Source organism: Elephas maximus, chromosome 5, assembly GCF_024166365.1.
Source record: "Elephas maximus indicus isolate mEleMax1 chromosome 5, mEleMax1 primary haplotype, whole genome shotgun sequence".
Classification (NCBI taxonomy): domain Eukaryota; kingdom Metazoa; phylum Chordata; class Mammalia; order Proboscidea; family Elephantidae; genus Elephas; species Elephas maximus.
Genome location: NC_064823.1, coordinates 53,620,363 through 53,638,150, shown reverse-complemented (window position 1 = coordinate 53,638,150; position 17,788 = coordinate 53,620,363). Strand labels below are relative to the sequence as shown.

Below are 17,788 nucleotides of genomic sequence, written 5' to 3'. Positions count from 1 at the left end.
AGAGGCAATACTGAGATTTAACCCCGAGTCCAATTCTCTACTCTTTTCATTAACCACACTGACTCCTGATTCTGTCACTGACTCTCTTCTTCACATACCTTTTTTTTTTTTTTTTTTAATGTATCTGGCAATGAGTTAGGGAAACAAAGATAAATATCCCTATGCTAACAGAGATCAGAACTAAATAAGCACTAATTGTAAGTCCTGCTGTTTTTTGTTTCTTGTATCATTTTACACCCATACATGTTCTCAGCACTCTATGGGAAATTCTTGCCTTTATCTACATTATCTCAGTAACCTTTCTATCAATAAAGCGAAATGGTGTATCAATTTACTTTGTAACTGTCAGTAATTGAAGGATTTTATCATTGTACATTCACCTCCTAAATTTCTTCAGTGGAACTGCTTTCCTTTTTGCTTCTTCAATTATGAGCATTTTCAAATGATATAGGATGTCAATACACTGGCCACTGGAGAATCAGACTTAAGAATGGCTGATCTACCCCTTCCCTTAAGATTGAGCTTGCTTATGAAAGCCAAAGCTTTTTAAACAAATGAAATGAGAAAGAAACCTATTATTTCAACAGGCATATATCCTTTTGGAAACCCTGGTGGCATAGTGGTTAAGTGCTACGGCTGCTAACCAAAGGGTCGGCAGCTCAAATCCACCAGGCACTCCTTGGAAACTCTATGGGGCAGTTCTACTCTGTCCTATAGGGTCACTATGGGTCGGAATCAATTCGACAGCAGTGGGTTTGGTTTTGGTTTGGTATATCCTTTTGATACACCTATATCTGGTATAAACAAATAAGGCATCTAAATAAACAGGAACAATATTGAACAAGAAAATGATATATTAAAATGAGAAAAAGAGTAATATTGAAAAATTTATGTAATTAAAAAAATAAAACATTTAAATACCTCAGAAATTAATTATTTCAAAAGAGAATGTCATCTTCTTCTTGTTATCAACAGCCTAAATAAGACAAGGATCTTTTATAATTAATGAAAATTAAACTACATAATACCTGCAATGAGTTTTCCCCTCCTTTCAAAATTAAACTGTGCCCTATTTCGTATAAAATAATGTAATTAAAGGCATACTGTTTCATGTTAGTAAACCATATTTCCTCAGAATAATGTGAAATTTACGACTTAAGACATAAACTTGGCTCCTCTAGAATTGCAGGTGCTTTTCTTTATTTACATACCTTACTCACAGACTTTACTTTAAAATGGGTATACTAATAGATTACTAAGGCAACAAAAAGACAGTGAACATCAACATTAAATTCAATAAACTTTTTAATATACATGTAATTTGAGAGACCAATGAGTAAAAACAGAAACTTATTTTGCCCAAACTCAATGAAGATTCCTGAAATTTTACTTTAACTGTGACAAAGAATAATCACTATAACTTTAATATAACTGCTCTACATAATGGTGCACGTGGTTAAACACTAAACTACTAACCAGAAGGTTGGCGGTTCAAAACCACCCAGAGGCTCCTTGAAAGGCCTGATGATCTGCTTCCAAAAGGTCACAGTCTTGAAAACCCTATGAAGTAATTCCACTTTGTACACGTGTGGTCACCGTGAGTTAGAACTGACCTGATAGCAACTAACAACAACGTAATTAAAACAACTCCTTTTAGTCCCATCCTCCCTTGCCAACTTTTCAGTAAAAATGTTAGTTATGGATTTTTGCACGAAATTAACTTCAAATTGCTTAGTGTTGTTCAATACAACCTCCATTCAATAATATGGATATATGACAACTTAATCCTGTTATCATCAATTAATAACTGAGAACCATACATGATATGGACAAACTAATGTATATACTATCATATGCGTGTTTCATAGTAGAAGGATGCACATAAAAAGTTAACTTTATGCACTTTAAGTGCCAACAGATATTTTTAAAAAGTTTGGAAGGATAGCTAAGAATTTCTTATTATATTCAGCTAAAAAAAATTATTCTTCAAAAGTAACCTTTTAAAATCGTTTAGCCTGCAAAAATTCAATTTTATAATTGGAAAATTTACCACCTCCTCAGGAATAAAGAAAATATATTAAAGAGATTCTCATCTCTTCAGTGACTGTTTTAGAGCTGTAAAAATGTACAGCAAAGGATGAATAGATATGGGCTCCACAGTCCAAAAGAAATGAATTGCTGAATCTGTCAATCTGATACTTCTTAAAATCACTATAGTCCTTTGATGTAACTACACTGAATGTAAAATCTGCAAGCTAACAGTGGGTAATCCCCAAAACAGAGCATTCTCATAGTCATAGTAGATTTATGAATATCTGCTCCTATAGATAAGTATGTAAAAGATCAGAAAGACACCGATATGAACATAAAATAATAAAACTGAAAGGACAGAAGGCACATTCTGAAGAATACAATCCAGTCAATGAGACAGAATGAAGGCTACTAATAAAGTAAAATTCCCTAGAAACTCTTATCTGAGGCTTAGAAAACAATTTAAAAAGACACACATTTATTTTATTTTACACACACATACAAAAAAATGCTTGAGTTTAAAGGACTTATCATTTAGCTGTAAAATTAAAAAAAAAAAAACATAAAAATATCATTTTCTTCCAATTCTGAATATTCAGTAAAGAACCTCAATTTCTTCTAATCTTAAACTAAAAAAAAAAAACCAAAACCCAGATAACACTAGTGTGATACAGAGTTCACTGCAGATTCCGTGCTATTTTCTTTATCCTGCTTCTCTTCTTCATGGGCGGAATCTAGTTCATTTCTGCTATACTCCTCCTCACTGGAATCACTGTCCAGCCCATCTTCAACACTGGCTGTTTTCTTGTCACTCGTGGAACTTTCACGGGCTTTGTCTGTGGGAACAGCTCCCTTACGCTGGGGTAAGATAGTAAAAAATGCCTCTTGCCAGTCTCTTGTTTCCAGGTATTCCAGAATAATCTCAAACACTGTAATAAAGACAAACTCCATACATTTCTTAGCCAAGTTCACCATAATATTGCATACTGTCTTTTAAAATCCATGACCTTGTGTTAGGAATGCTAGTTTGTCTTAATAACTACTTGGTTCTCTCTTTTCCTTCTCCTGTATGCTGTCAGGGACAATCTGCCAAAAGGCTCTGAAGCCTGTGCCCTCCCCTCGAGCTTTTCCTCAATTCAGTTCTCATCTCATCATCCCTTGTCAATTACAATCAACAGACCAAACCAAAACCAAACAAACTCCTTACAGTCAAATGGATTCCCACTCATAGTGAACCTATAGGACAGGGTAGAACTGCCCCATAGAGTTTCCAAGGAGTGCCTGGTGGATTCGAACCACCGACCTTTTAGTTAGCAGCCGTAGCTCTAAACCACTATGCCACCAGGGTTTCCAATCAACAAAGGACCTTTTTAGTTTCTTTCCTATTCTTTATCCTTTTCACACATGTACTAACATAAAACTAGGGAAAAAAACCACCTAGCATCAACCTAAATTTTCTTCTATTTTTCCTATAAAGAACCACTTACTCTGGGAAGCTTCTTACCAGATTTTTTTTTTTAACATTAAAACAAAAAAACTAAACCTGTTGCCATTGAGCTGATTCCAAACTATCTCCAAAGTAGTCTCACTTTAATACATTGCTGAAAGTTTAATTTGGACTACTTTGTGAAAAGTAATTTCCACTATATATCAAAGGTCTTATAAGAAGTTCATTCCCTGGATCAATAATAATTTCATTTTTATAACTCCTTAGGGCCTGCAATATAGAAAGTATTTATCATATAATAAATAGTTGTACACTAACATCTCTCTCAAATTAAAAAAAAAAAACAAAAAAACTCCAAAGACTTAGGTTCAAGGATGTCTATTAACAATACTGAAAAAAAAAAAAATTTGATAATGGGAAAATGGTTAAATTACTGTATATTCAGATGACAGAATAAATAGCCATTAACAATCATTCAGTGACACTGAAAAATATGATAAATGGAAAAAACTAAATTATAAAACTGTATGCAATAGAGTAAGAATCCAATTATGTAATAATCAATATTACATCTGCATATAAAAACTGGAAGGAAACATACCAAAAAGTTAGCACCAACTATCCCAGAAATTTTTTTTATTTTCCTGTATACTTTTCTACGTTTTTCAAGTTTTTTAAAATAAGCATGTATTATTTCTACAGTTTACTTGTTATGATTATTTTTTTTACAATTTTGTCTCCAGCAAGGTGTAAAATTTTCGACTGTCTAAAACTTAAATGTAATGTTCTTTTCCACAATGTTCACTCAGGATATTATATTTTCATTGTACCCCTTTATAGCTTACCATGATTAACTGCCAAAACTTTTCGACTATTCATCTTCACAAAATTTCCAAGGGGGAGCTGTGCATGTTCAATTCCATAATCTGATGCTTGTTTATATGTGACTCCCTAAAACAAAGACACTGTGACTTCAACTAGAACGTTAATTATTTTAAAGTAAGGATCTATGACAGTATAGATAATCCTTAAAATAACTTTATATCAGAGAATATTATCTGAAGAGTCGTGTGTGTGTGTGTGTGTGTGCGTGTGTGCGTGTTTAACTGCTAACTTGGAGACATTCTCTTGACCATAAGTACAGTCAGACGTTTGGGGCATTTGGTGTAACCCCCTGAATGGCAGGCAGCATCATTCTCTCTCCGTACAGACAGTGTTTAAGCATGTGGGCTCCAGAGTAGTCCGCCTGGTTCCAAATCCCCGCATTGCCACCCGCCACTATTGACTTCAGGCTTAATTTCTCTGTGCCTCAGGTTCCTCATTTGTAAAATGCTGATAACAGCACCCACCTCGCTGGGTTTTAGTGAGGATTAAGCAAGCTAATACATGTGAAGTGCTTTGCTTAGAAAGGTAACTAACAGACAGCAGGTGCCTGATAAAGATTAGCTACCAATAGTGTTATGGTGACTATCGAGAAACTCTGATATGAATTTTAAGTACAAGCAAAAGCAAAAATAAAAGCTTAAAACCACCTTGTGATGATTGTGATCTACTAATCCTCCAATCACATAGGCCTTTGATTCATCTAATTCCTTCAGTACATTGGGTGAATCTGATGTGAGATATACCAGGTCTTCTTTCTTTATGAGTTCACTATAATGCTCTGGCTTGATGTGGATATCCTTTAAGACACAAGAGAAAATACATTACTAATTAATAAGGTTTTGTGAAAGTTGGCTGAAGTAATTATTCTCTCAAGAAAAACATATGAAATGAAATTTGAAAGACTGTTATTACTGTGTCATTTAGAATCTACTACTTATCTAACCGAATCCTTAACACCTAACTTCTCAATTATTGAAAGAGCCTCCTAATTTTATTTCCCCATTTCTGGCCTTAGACCTCTCCAATCTACTTCCACACACTGATGGAAAACTTAATTTCTAGAAAACACTACTACTACTGTTTTTACTTTACCTGTAGGATAAAATCCAAACTCCTTAATTAGTAACTGTTTCCTGAATGTGACATTAACCTACCTTAGCAGCTATCTCTCTCAGAGCTCTAATTCTTCAAACAAAACAAAATGCATTTTTAGCACCACGTATTTGCTCACATTGTTATCCAGCCACAAATGCATCGCCAATTACTTCCTCTCCATCTATTCATTTAGGCCCAGTTCAAGTTACATGAGTCAGCAGAGGGAAAGACTTATAGATACAATAAATTCCATGTGTCTGTTTCTACAAAGATGTAAATTAGAAAACTTCTTCCACCAAAACTGTCAGGCCAGAGGCATGTCAGGATTTTGCAAACCACACTGATACAGTACCAGGTTCAGATGACATTTACTCAATAATTTTGAGAAAAGCCAAGAATGAAACAGGAGAATGCTCACCTAAAATATATAACCTACTGGTTCATAAATAGCCATATTTCCCAAAGATAGTATACCACAAATTTGACCCCTGTATCTAGTAAGGGCCCCAAGAAGGACCCGAGTAATAGACAGCAATGAATCTCATGTCTCTGGGGCAAGCTGGTGGTATAAATAATAAATTTAATAAGCCAAAGAATTACTGAAAGTACGTTTATGCTAACATCACATCATTTCTTAAGAAAATAGGCACAAAGAAAAAATTTGGTAAATATACTTAGAAACTAAAATAGCCTTTGAAAATGTTCTATATTATAGGCTAGTAATAAAATAAATGCAGTCATTATGGGATTAGTGAGTATGAGAGAGAAAGTCTGTCATTGTAAGAACTGGCAATGAGAAAGAAAAAAGTGTAGGAATAACCCAGTAGTTCTGTTAATAGGACAGAGATCTTCAGGGATTGAAGAACTTTAAGGCAATCTTACTAGTCATCTCTACCAATGACTTAGAACAGCACAGCCCAAAAGAAAGAAAATGTGAGCCACATGTTATTTAAATTTTCTAGTGGCATTATTAAAAAAAGAGAAAAGGTGAAATTCATTTTAATAATACATTTTATTTAACAAAATACAGAAAAAACGTATTTCAACGTATATATTTTTCAAAAACTATGAAACAGATATTCCCCCCCTTTTTTTTGGTACTCAATATTTTCACATTTCAATTCAGAGTAGTCACATTTCAAGGGCCCAATAGCCACATGTGGCTAGTGGCTACCGTGTAGGGCAGTACTGAAGAGAATGCAGGTGTATTTCCAATTTTACAGTGAGCTCACTCTTATGGAAAGTACAGCCAGTTTGCTAGGAAGAGACTGTATAAAGACCTTCAAAATTTTTACAATTTTTAATATGTTAAAAGTAAAAAAAAAAACAGACTTATCATTCTCTTCTCTAGCTTCTCTCATGCATAAACTTAGCCTTACATACCAGTGACACACAGGGCTTGGAGACTGCTCACTCCTATATTCAATAGCATCATGTAGAATATAGGCAAAAATCCAGACCTTTATAAGCTAACAACAATTGGAATTAGGTGACAGTTAATCTGTTTTAATTACCTTCCAGTTAACCCATCCTTTGTCATTTTCGTCCATGTTTTTTTTCAGCTGACCTCCATGGCTGGTTAAGTAAAACTGGTAAGTGATTGGTAGGCATGGATGGAAAGAGAGCAAAATGACTAGTTAAGTTTAATATTTTATTTTCCTAAAACACTCATGTGATCATCAATTAGACAAAAAATATATTCATTCTCATTGATCTAGAAAATAAAAATTTGCAACATACTTTGTGCATGTAAGAATAAATTTGTAACATCCTTTGATCATACATAAATAAATGTGTGATAGAAACTATAGTCTGTTTTAAATTCCAGACACATACCTGCACAGGATGCAAGGCTCGTCGGTTTTCTGCATAACATCGTTGAATCTGCTTATGAAGTTTCTTAATGTCCTACAGAAGAGCGCATTTCACATATAAAGAAGTTATCAAAGTCATCTATGGCCATTCCACAATCTTAGTGGAACTGAATAAGCAGAAGGGGTGACTAGATAGGTGTAATTATTCTGAAATACTTGAAATTTTCATTCAATTTCCTTATATCCTAACAAAATAATTACTGGAATAAGTAAAGTTAATTAATACTGTATAAAACCAGTTGCCATCAAGTCAATTCCAACTCATGGCAACCCTATGTGTGTCAAAGTAGAATTATGTTCCATGGTTTTCAATGGCTGATTTTACGGAAGTAGGTTGCCAGGCCTTTCCTCCAAGGCGCCTGAGTGACTTTCTCTCTCTATATATACATATAAACATATATACAAGACAATTTATGAGCTAATTTAATTTGAGGGAGGCTCAGATTTTTAAAAACTTGATTTTGGATACACTTTAGAACATTAATTTAAATCAAAGTGGTATTACATATTAAGGCAAGAATGATTCAGCCTAGTTCATCTATAAAAATTTTTAACATTGATTCATAGTACCTTTAATACCATCAAGTCATCAAAACTACAGTCAACAATAAGACGGAGCGTGCTCTGAACAACATCTCTTCGAATACGTTTTCTGTCATTTCCATCAGAGTTTGATTCCAGTTGACATTGTCGCTCTAATTTTTTTCTCTTGCGTTTCTCTTTTCGCTTTTGTCTAAAATTAGTAATTGAAATAACTTTGTTGTCATTTGTATAGTCAGATTTTCACAAGACTCTTCTAAATAAAGAAACAATTACTTTTTAAAATCATTAGGTTGAACTATATGAAACTGCCGTATCTGTGGGTCAAAATATCGGCAGTTTTACAGGCCCATCTAAGAGTTGTAGACAGGAAAGAAATGAGTTTGCAAAAACCATCTACAGCTTTCTATCCAAATACTAACTAATAGTACTACTCAATAGTTTATTCTTGGTATCATGCTACATATTCTAAGAAAAATTCATAAGTACTTAATTTGGGAGTTACTAATTTTACTTTCATCATTCTTACCCTATATGATTTTCTTGCAATGTTTATATGCTATAGAAAGAAAGCAAAATAAAATCGTTGGTTAAAAAAAAAACCAAAAAACTCCCATATACTTTTTCTCTAGTCTCTATCAACTTTGGCTTATTTTCTCCCAGTAAGTTTATAAAATAACATTATAAAATATTATAAAATAATGGCTTCAGCCAAACTGCCCTCAACAAAGTTTATAATGCTTCTTCTGACAAAATCAGTCTTAGGCCAAAATCTGATCTTCAAGAGTTGGTTATTTTTGTTCTATATCAAAGACATGGATACTAAGTATATCCCTTATCTAAACAGGCTGTTTCAGAAACTGTGCTACTACTTATAGAAGGTTCTGGGTCAGAAAAAATGTTCAATGCAAATTCATCAATAGTGCTAAACACAGCGGTAATTCAGAGCACATACGGTTTAACAGCCAAGTGACAGTGTTAGCCCCAATTTTAATGAAATTATTTTTAATGTACCAAAGGGCTTATACAAGGTCCGATATTCTATGTTTCTGGATAGAGGTAGAGTGTAAGCATTTTGAAACATACTTGCGAAGTTCTCGTTGTTCTTCCCACTGTTTCTGTTTTATTAGCTTCTTCATCTGTCGTTTAGATATGGGTTCACACCCTTCACCTGACCCTGGCTTCTGACTCTGCTCTTGATTTTCATTTAAGTTTTGCTTTCTTTCAACATTACAAGTCTCAGTAAAGGCTGGCAACATTTCAGATGACATAATTTGGTGCTTCTGAAAAAGTGAAAAGCAATTTTTTACATAAACAGGTAATTCACAAACATAAAAAAACAAATGACCAATAGATGTGACAAGCCATATTAGTAATAAATAAAACGCAGATTTAGACAATTAAATGTTATTTACTGGTCAAGATCACCTAGATATCATTTAATGCCAATTAAGTATCATTTCTCAGCAAGTTGGCAAAGGTCTAGAGAAAGGTATTCTCATACACTAGTGGGGTCATGGAAAAGTTTTCCAGAAGGCGACACAGAAAATGTTCTTACTCTTTGACCTTTAAACCCAGTAATTTATTTCCTTAGGATAAATTCTTATAAATGAATTATAAATGTACACAAAAATAATGCACAAGGGTATACGCATTGAAGTGTTATTTTTAACAGTGAAAAATTGGAAACTATTTGAACGTCAGCAAACAGGGACTAAATAAAGTACAATTCATCTATAATATGGACCAGGAATGAACACTTAGCAGCTAGTAATAACCATGTGTCCCCAAAACATTTAGTGATAAAGGAAATGGTTATGCTAAATAAAAATAAAAAACAATACATACATTATGCCCAATTTTGTTTTAAAAAGCACACACAAATTCACCCACGTTCAGTACTATCCTTCCCATCACAATAAAGAAAAGTGACTATTACCTAGAGAATGATTCCCCCTCTTCACTACCCCCTACTCCTGGTGAACTACCAATGAACACTGGTCTCCATATATATACTTATTCTTGTCATTTCACAAAAGTGAGATCATATGCTATTTGTCCTTTTGTGACTGACTTACTTGGCTGAGCATAATGTCTTCCAGGCTCACAAATACACTCACATATGCTTAATTATTACCTGTGGTTTTCTACATTTTCTAATTCTATATAACGAAAACAACTGTTGTTTTTGTAGAAAAAATGTTATTTTTAAAAAGTTAAGAAGAGATGGAAAGCACCTTTCTTGTATTCTTTTTTAATGCTATAGAACTAGGTAAAAAAAAGAATGCTTTCATTACCTGGGTGTACACTCACAATAGGTTTTTAAGAAAATACATGCTAAAGATTTATAAACTTTGGAAAGTGCAGACAATACATTTGGATGCCCTTCTAATATAGTTAATTGAAATATGTAACTGTAAAAATTTCACTTTTATCTTGGCTAAAAACAAAACACAGAAGTTAGTCATGTAATCAGTCTGGCCTCTTAAAATGCTATGGTCTTCTCAAACATATCTTTATTTGGATTTAATCACACATATCTACTTACTAACTAGAACTGAACTTACCTTCAGAATTAAAGGCTAGGAATACTGAAATTTCATTTCCCTTTAATAGTTATTAAGAACGAACCTTAAAAATGTATTTTATCCCTACCAAATATTAAGCATGGTGCTTGGAAATGCCCTACTGGCCTTAGGGAAAATGCTACAATCCTTCTTACAGAGATAGCTAACAAGTCTGTGCAGACATGCTAAGATATAAAATAAAATAAAACTCACAATTTAAATAATAGAACATAATTTAAGCAGTAGTTACATGGTTCTTGCTTTCTTTAAATGTAACGTATAATAGGTCATACAGGATAACTAAAAGAAAGAACAAATCTGTCTTGGAAGAAATACAGGCAGGATGCTTCTTAGAAGCAAGGATGGTGAGACTTCATCTCATGTACTTTGGACATGTTATCAGGAGGGACCAGTCCCTGGAGACGGACATCATGCTTGGTAAAGTAGAAGGTCAGCAAGAAAGAGGAAAGCCCTCAACAAGATGGACTGGCATAGTGGATACAAGAATGGGCTCAAGAATAACAATTGTGAGGATGGCATAGGACAGGGCCCTGTTTCTTTCTGTTGCACATAGGGTCGCTATGAGTGGGAACTGATTCGATGGCACCTAACAACAAGAAGAAGTAAACTTAAAAAGTTTACCAAATTTTGCCTGAGAGACAAAAATTTTAATGACGTGTGCTCTGGGGGCTTTAGCAAAGGCCCTGATATTTTACTAGGTCACAAAACTTAGAAGAGGGGAACATAATCACCTAGTAACTTGAATAAGAGTTTATAAGTTTTCCTTATCCCCATAACTAAACTATCCTCAGTCTCTGTCTCAGTTATCTAGTGCTACTATAACAGAAATACCATAAGTAGATGCCTTTAACAAAGAGAAATTTATTTTCTCACAGTCTAGGAGGCTCTAAGTCCAAATTCAGGGTGTCAGTTCCCAGGGAAGGCTTTCTCTCTCTGTCGGCCCTGGAGGAAGGTCCTTCTCATCAATCTTCCCCTGGACTAGGAGCTTCTCTGCACAGGAGCCCTGGGTCCAATGGACGTGCTGTGCTCCCAGCACTGCTCTCCTGGTGGTATGAGGTCCCGTCTCTCTGCTCACTTCTTTTACATCTCAAAAGAGACTGGCTTAAGACATTATCTGATCTTGTAGATCTCATCAATATAACTCCCACTAATCCATCTCATCACATCACAGTGATAGGATTTACAACACATAGGGAAATCACATCAGATGACAAAATGGTAAACAATCATACAATACTGGGAATCATGACCAAGACAAATTGACAGATATTTTGAGGGGGCCCATCATGACAGTCTTGTACCAAAAAGTATCCCCAGAACACCTCTTAGAAATTCCAAGTCAGATTTGATTCTACACTGTAAACCCAATGTAGGTAGGGATGTCTGTTTTTGCTCAACATTGTATCAGTACTAGTATGGTGCCTGTCATACAGTAGGTGTGTCTTATATATTGGTGGAATAAATAGAATATTGAAAGGGATTAAAAATATAGTAAAATAATGTTGTTGTTGTGTGCCATTGAGCCAACTCCTACTTATAGCGTCCCTTTAAGACAGAATGAAACCGACCCATAGGATTCCCAAGACTATCTTTTTTTTTTTTTTCTATTGTGCTGTAGATGAAGGCTTACAAATTAATTGTCATTAATTAATACACATATTGTGACACTGGTTGCCAACCCCACAACATGTCAACACTCTCCCCTTCTCAACCTTGGGTTCCTCATTACCAGCTTTCCTGTCCCTTCCTTCCTTCTCGTCCTTGCCCCTGGGCTAGTATGCCCATTTAGTCTCATTCTGTTTTACAGGCCTGTCTAATCTTTGGCTGCAGGGTGAACCTGAGCAGTGACTTCAGTATTGAGTTAAAAGTTTGTCAGGGGGCCATACTCTAGGGGTTTCTCGGTCTCTGTCAAACAGTAAGTCTAGTCGTTTTTTGTGAGTTAGAATTTTGTTCTACATTTTCTCCACCTCCCTCTGGGGCCCTCTATTGTGATCCCTGTCAGAGCAGTCGGTGGTGGTAACTGGGCACTATCTAGTTGTGCTGGACTCAGTCTATAAAAGCTGTGGTAGCTGTTGTCCATTAGTCCCTTGGGCTAACGTTTCCTTTACGTTTTGGTTTTCTTCATTCTCCCTTGCTCCAGACAGGGTGGGACCAATGGAATGTCTTAGATGGCTGCTCACAAGCTTTTAAGACCCCAGACGCTACTTACCAAACTAGGATGTAGGACATTTTCTTTAAAAATTATATTATGCTAATTGAGCTAGATGTGCTCTGAGACCATGGTTCCCAGCCCTCTGCCCAATAACTCAGTCCCTCAGGGAGTTTGGACGTGTCTTTGAAGCTTCTATGACCTTGTCTTGATCAAGTGGTGCTAACTTCCCCAGTTTTGTGCGCTGCCTTACCCTTCACCAAAGTTGTCATTTGTATATTGTCTGTTTCATGGCAAGGTTATAAATCTTTAAGGCTGTACAAGATGGGTTTGTTCGTTCTACCTGCAGTCCATGGTACGTTCACTATTCTTCACCAACATCATATTTCGAATGCATCAATTCTCCTTCGGTCTTACTTACTCAGTGTACAGCTTGGCAGGCATGAGGTGGCTGGAAGAAGTACAGTCAGTACAGCTCCTTAGAAGGAAGGATGGCAAGACTTATCTTACATACTTTGGACATGTTATTAGGTGGGAACAGTCCCTGGAGAAAGACATCAGTGAAATAAAGGAAGACCCTAAAAGAGTCGGATTCACACAGTGACTGCAACAATGGGTTCAATCATAGCAACGATTGTGAGGACGGCGAAGGGCCGAACAGGGTTTCATTCTGTTGTACAGAGGGTCGCTATGAGTTGGAACCGACTTGATGGAACCTAACAAGAAATCTTTACCAAGTAGACTGCCACATCTTTCTCCCACAGAGTGGCTGGTGAGTTCGAACCATGACCTTTAGGTCAGCAGTCTGGTGCTTTAACCACTATGCCACCAGGGCTCCCTTAAAAAAATAAAAAGTACAGACTCTTTTAAAAGCAAAAACAAGAAATGGAACAGATATTGCTCCTCCTTAGAGTTTTCACAGCTTTAAAGTAGGGGAAATAATAATACAAGACAGGAGATGGGAGGCAGATGATCTGAAACTAGGGGCTGGACAAGGTCTCATAAAACTTCCATCAAGAAGCCTGAAAACAGGCACAATTAGACTATGGTTTATACCACACTGAGAACCTGCAGAAGCCTGGAGGAAGCAGACACAGCTTCTCAATTAGAACCCAAGCTAAGCCATGAGGTGACAAATAACTTATAACACTACATGATTAGAATTCTGAACCACCTATATAAGACCTGCTGTGGACTGAAGCATTAGAAAGGGCCACGGATAGGAGCAATCACAAAATCAGTTGTAGGCAGACAGGTGGTAGGAGGGGGCGGGAATAACTCCATTCAAGATGAGTCTGCAAAGTGAAATTACAAAAGGATAGAAGAGATGAAGGAAAAAATAAATCCAACAAAATCAACCATCAAAAGATTAATTCACTTGATACAAATTGAAAATAACAGAGCAATTTGAAAATGACTTTAAAAGAAGTTTGGTTGCTTTATTTCAGGAAGATCATAAAGTCGAATTGATTCTGACTCATAGTGACCCTACATGACAGAGAAGAACTGCCCCATAAGGTTTTCTAGGCTGTAATCTTAACAGGTACAGATCGCCAGGTCTTTTCTCCAGCAGAGCAGCTGGTTGGTTCAAAATGCTGACCTTTAGGTTAGTAGTCCAGCACTTAACCATTATGCCACAAACGAGAAAAAAGTGACCAAAACACAAGACATAAAAAAAGCAAAACAAAAATCAATTTGAAACCCAGGAAATGAAGAAAGAATTTCAAAGATAAGAAAAATTCCAAATTATCTGCAGTCTAAGAGAGAACTGATGAATTGGAAGACATCCTGACAGTCTGACTCAGGATGCTGCACAGAGAAACAGAAAGGAAATATAATATGGAGCACTTACAGCACTTGGATAACAGACTGAGATGCAGCCAAAAAGTCAATTAAAGACAGCCTTAAATGAATTCATTAAAAAAAAAAAAATTAAGCTAGAAAATAAAGTAGGTATTCAATTTAAGGCAACGAAGGTGGGGGAACCCAGTAAGCCTTAAAAGACTAGACAGAAAGAAATTTTGAAATGTATTTTGTGATTACTAGGATCACTCTTATTTCCTTTTCATACACAGTACATTAAGTAAAAGTCAAAGCAGAGAAAACACGAGGTACACTAAGCTAAATACGCAAACTTAAAAGCACACATTGCTCTCTTCATGAAGCAATAATTAATACTGCAACAGAGAACATTCTTGTTAATTAGTGGCCTCGTTTTTGGCTAGTTCTCTATTTTGTTCAAAAACTAAAAGTATTGACTGGCTCTCTAATGTGAAAATTAAAGCAATATTTTATATGCCATGTACACCAGGGGGAGCTTTAACCTTTCTTATCCAAGAAATGTCAAGTTAAATTTAACTTGGCCGATCGGTGGCGTAGTGGTTAAGTGCTACGGATGCTAACCCGAAGGTCTGCAGTTCGAACCTGCCAGGCGCTCCTTGGAAACTCTAGGCGGGTAGTTCTACTCTGTCCTATACGGTCGCTATGGGTCGGAATCGACTGGAGGGCACGGGGTTTGCTTTTGCTTATCATGGCACACTATTGCTTTTCAACAGCCTATCAAATACAAGGAAAGGCCAAGAGCTAGTCAACACTTTTTTTCTTTTTAGCAATTCCCAATTAAGAAATGCACTATGGTAAGTGAATTTTGTTTTAAATAAGCTAGACACACTCAGACACAAATAAGTGGAATACAACAAAAATGATGCTAGAGTTTGATATCTTATTATTGCTTACTGTATACTTTAGATACACAGAGATTATCTACCAACTTCGACTACCTATACCACACAGTAAGTGCTTGAGTGCTGGCTTGTTCTGATTACCTGTTAAGCAAAATAGGGATTTCACTAAGCATACTTGGTCTCTAATTATTTTCTAGTTTTGGCCATAGTTTATAAACTCTAAACATGTGGAAACCCTGGTGGTGTAGTGGTTAAGTGCTATGGCTGCTAACCGAACGGTTGACAGTTTGAATCCACCGGGTGCTCCTTAGAAACTCTTTGGGGCACTTCTATTTTGTCCTATACGATGCTATGAGTTGGAATCCACTGGTGGGCAACAGGTTTTTTTTTTTAACGTAGTTTTGTGTTCCTCCCTGACATGCAGGGAAGCTCACAATACATTTCCATTCATTCACTCGACCAAGTTCAACAAATAGTTAAGAACAGTATTTTGTAGTATTCATAGAAACACTTGAGTGAATTTAGTTTGCTTTAACAAAAATTTTACATAAAATAAAAAAAATTTTGGTTCCTTTAGTCAGAGAAATAGGTTATCAGGTGGTCACATAAAACGAAGAACTGGATAAAGATGACTAAGGCTATTACAATGAGAGAAATACGCTTAAAAAAGTTATCTCAATCGTTTTTGTATTCTCACTGCTTAACACAGTTTAAGGCAGGGAGGACACAATCAGTTAACGGACAAAAATGAAAAAAAAAAAAACCGAGCATAGGTTTTATCGATTGAATTAAATAAAGTCCTCGTAATTTTCATGACACAGTCTCCCTCCAGAAAGATCGGAACGAATGTTAGAATAATTGCAGAATGCAATTAAATGACGTAACAGTAATGGGAGAGTACCCTTTAAAAAATGCACCTGCCCAGTTTCTCAGTAGAGCTTTGTTCGCCTGCCAAGCTCCATGGGAGAGATGGAGGGGTCTCGAGAGCAGGATGGGGGGGAGGATAAAATTATTTGTAATTCGCCTCTGCGTATCTCCAGAGAAGAAAAAAAAAAAAACTCGAACTTTAACACTTAAGATATTTCCGTGAAACCAAGTAACGCCTCGGTGTTCTTACAATCCTCGTGCGCTCACCATCGTTCGGCCTGACAGTACCTGCAGCAGTTTCCCCTCAATTCTCTCTATATTTCGGAGCGCTAGGCTACAACAGCCCCACGTCGGAGAGATGAGGTAAGGCAGGTTTAAAAGAGATAAAGGTACAAGCCCACGGTCTGTGGCCACCGCCACCACGTGGCAGAGTCCCGGTTTCCCTCTCCCTTTATCCTTTGCAAACTTACACTCTTCACGCACTAATGACCCAATCCAGACCCCTAAACAAATACCAACGATAAGCGTCCCACCGCGTAAAAACAGAAAAACCACTCTTCTCCCTAGGCCCCCGCCTACGGACGCACGCCGGAAGCGACGCTGAGATGCAGCCAGCGAATCAGAACGCGGCTCGGAGGGCCTCGAGCGCGCGCTCGACCTAACGTCACTTCCTCCGGCAAAGGGCTCGCGGCAGCCAATTCCCTAATCCCACATTCTCCTCTCCCCCGGAAGCCCTTGTTCCCAGCCGAGGGCGGCACGGCACGGAACGTGCCCCTTATATTCTCGGAGGGTACCAAAGAGCGGGAGAGCGCCAGCCTCAGTGTCAGGAACCTTACCTAGCTGAGGAGTTGCCAGGGAGAGTACGCACAGAAAGCCTTTTGGAGCGGTGTTTTTACAGCTCACGAGTCCTCTTTCGGAAACTTCAACTCCCAGAGTCAGGGGCGGTAGCTGCACATTGGAGGCTACCGCGGTTACGCCTTACATCATCAACCTGCGCCAACGCCGCAGCACAGTCGGGGAAAAGGGAGGGGGCTTCCGCAGGGCGGAGCCTGGAGTTGTGATTAGTGGAGCGAAAGGTCATTAGCAGTAGTGCGTGTGTGTTTTTCCCCTACAAGGGTAAAATGTGTGGTCATTCAGATATTCGCACTCGCGCGCGTGTGTGAGTGGATTAAGAATATCCCACTCTTAAAAATGGGAAACCGCGACTAAAAGCTCTTAATTCTTTGCGTCTGTGTTAGGGATGAGAGGGAAGCATGTTTTGCCTACAGTATTTCTAATTTATAGAGATAAAGTTTGTCACTATCAAAACCTGATTTTACACAACTCAAATGAAAAATCAAATTTAGAATGTGAGTCAAATTCACAATAAACATGCATTTAAGTTTAGAATTTCTAAACCTTTTTCTTGCTTGTAGCCGAGTTACTCTCCATTCATTCCGTGATCTATTTTTTCTGTGCTGTTTTGCAAAACATCAGGTGATATCTCATTGTTTATAATACTTGACCTTACATAATCTTTTTGCTAAATATAGACCAAGTCAACTGAGGGAGAACCGAAACATAATCCCAGATTACGGCCTTACTTCATGGATGATTATTGCAGAATGCGAAGAGAAGAGCAAGGTTTA

General features: G+C 36.9%; 1 protein-coding gene across 5 annotated transcripts; it reads right to left on the bottom strand.

Annotated features, from left to right (window-relative positions):
• Window positions 1-1,287: 1,287 nt before the first annotated feature.
• Window positions 1,288-17,136, bottom strand: TRMT10A (tRNA methyltransferase 10A). Of its 5 annotated transcripts, XM_049885665.1 has the most exons (9): window positions 16,631-16,944; window positions 13,031-13,153; window positions 8,959-9,155; window positions 7,903-8,065; window positions 7,295-7,366; window positions 6,973-7,047; window positions 5,011-5,160; window positions 4,324-4,429; window positions 1,288-2,960 (listed from the first exon to the last, which is right to left on the bottom strand). In XM_049885665.1, exons 3-9 carry the CDS (start codon window positions 9,141-9,143, stop codon window positions 2,692-2,694), a joined length of 1,020 nt encoding a protein of 339 aa, XP_049741622.1. In that variant the 5' UTR covers window positions 9,144-9,155; window positions 13,031-13,153; window positions 16,631-16,944; the 3' UTR covers window positions 1,288-2,691. The 5 variants fall into 5 exon arrangements, with proteins under 5 accessions (XP_049741622.1, XP_049741620.1, XP_049741623.1 ...); XM_049885663.1 differs by lacking the exons at window positions 13,031-13,153; window positions 16,631-16,944 and adding an exon at window positions 16,997-17,136; XM_049885666.1 differs by lacking the exon at window positions 13,031-13,153 and having other exon boundaries at window positions 16,631-16,943.
• Between the last annotated feature and the right edge of the window lie 652 nt (window positions 17,137-17,788).

What these genes read in the sequence shown, in the direction of transcription:
- TRMT10A (XM_049885663.1), bottom strand. Translation starts at nt 9,143, where the DNA reads ATGTCATCTGAAATGTTGCCAGCCTTTACTGAGACTTGTAATGTTGAA. An exon ending in ATGACTTGATGGTATTAAAG is followed by an intron (nt 7,367 to 7,902) that starts GTACTATGAATC and finishes GCTCTTCTGTAG; the next exon opens with GACATTAAGAAACTTCATAA. An exon ending in GAGCCTTGCATCCTGTGCAG is followed by an intron (nt 7,048 to 7,294) that starts GTATGTGTCTGG and finishes ATCACTTACCAG; the next exon opens with TTTTACTTAACCAGCCATGG.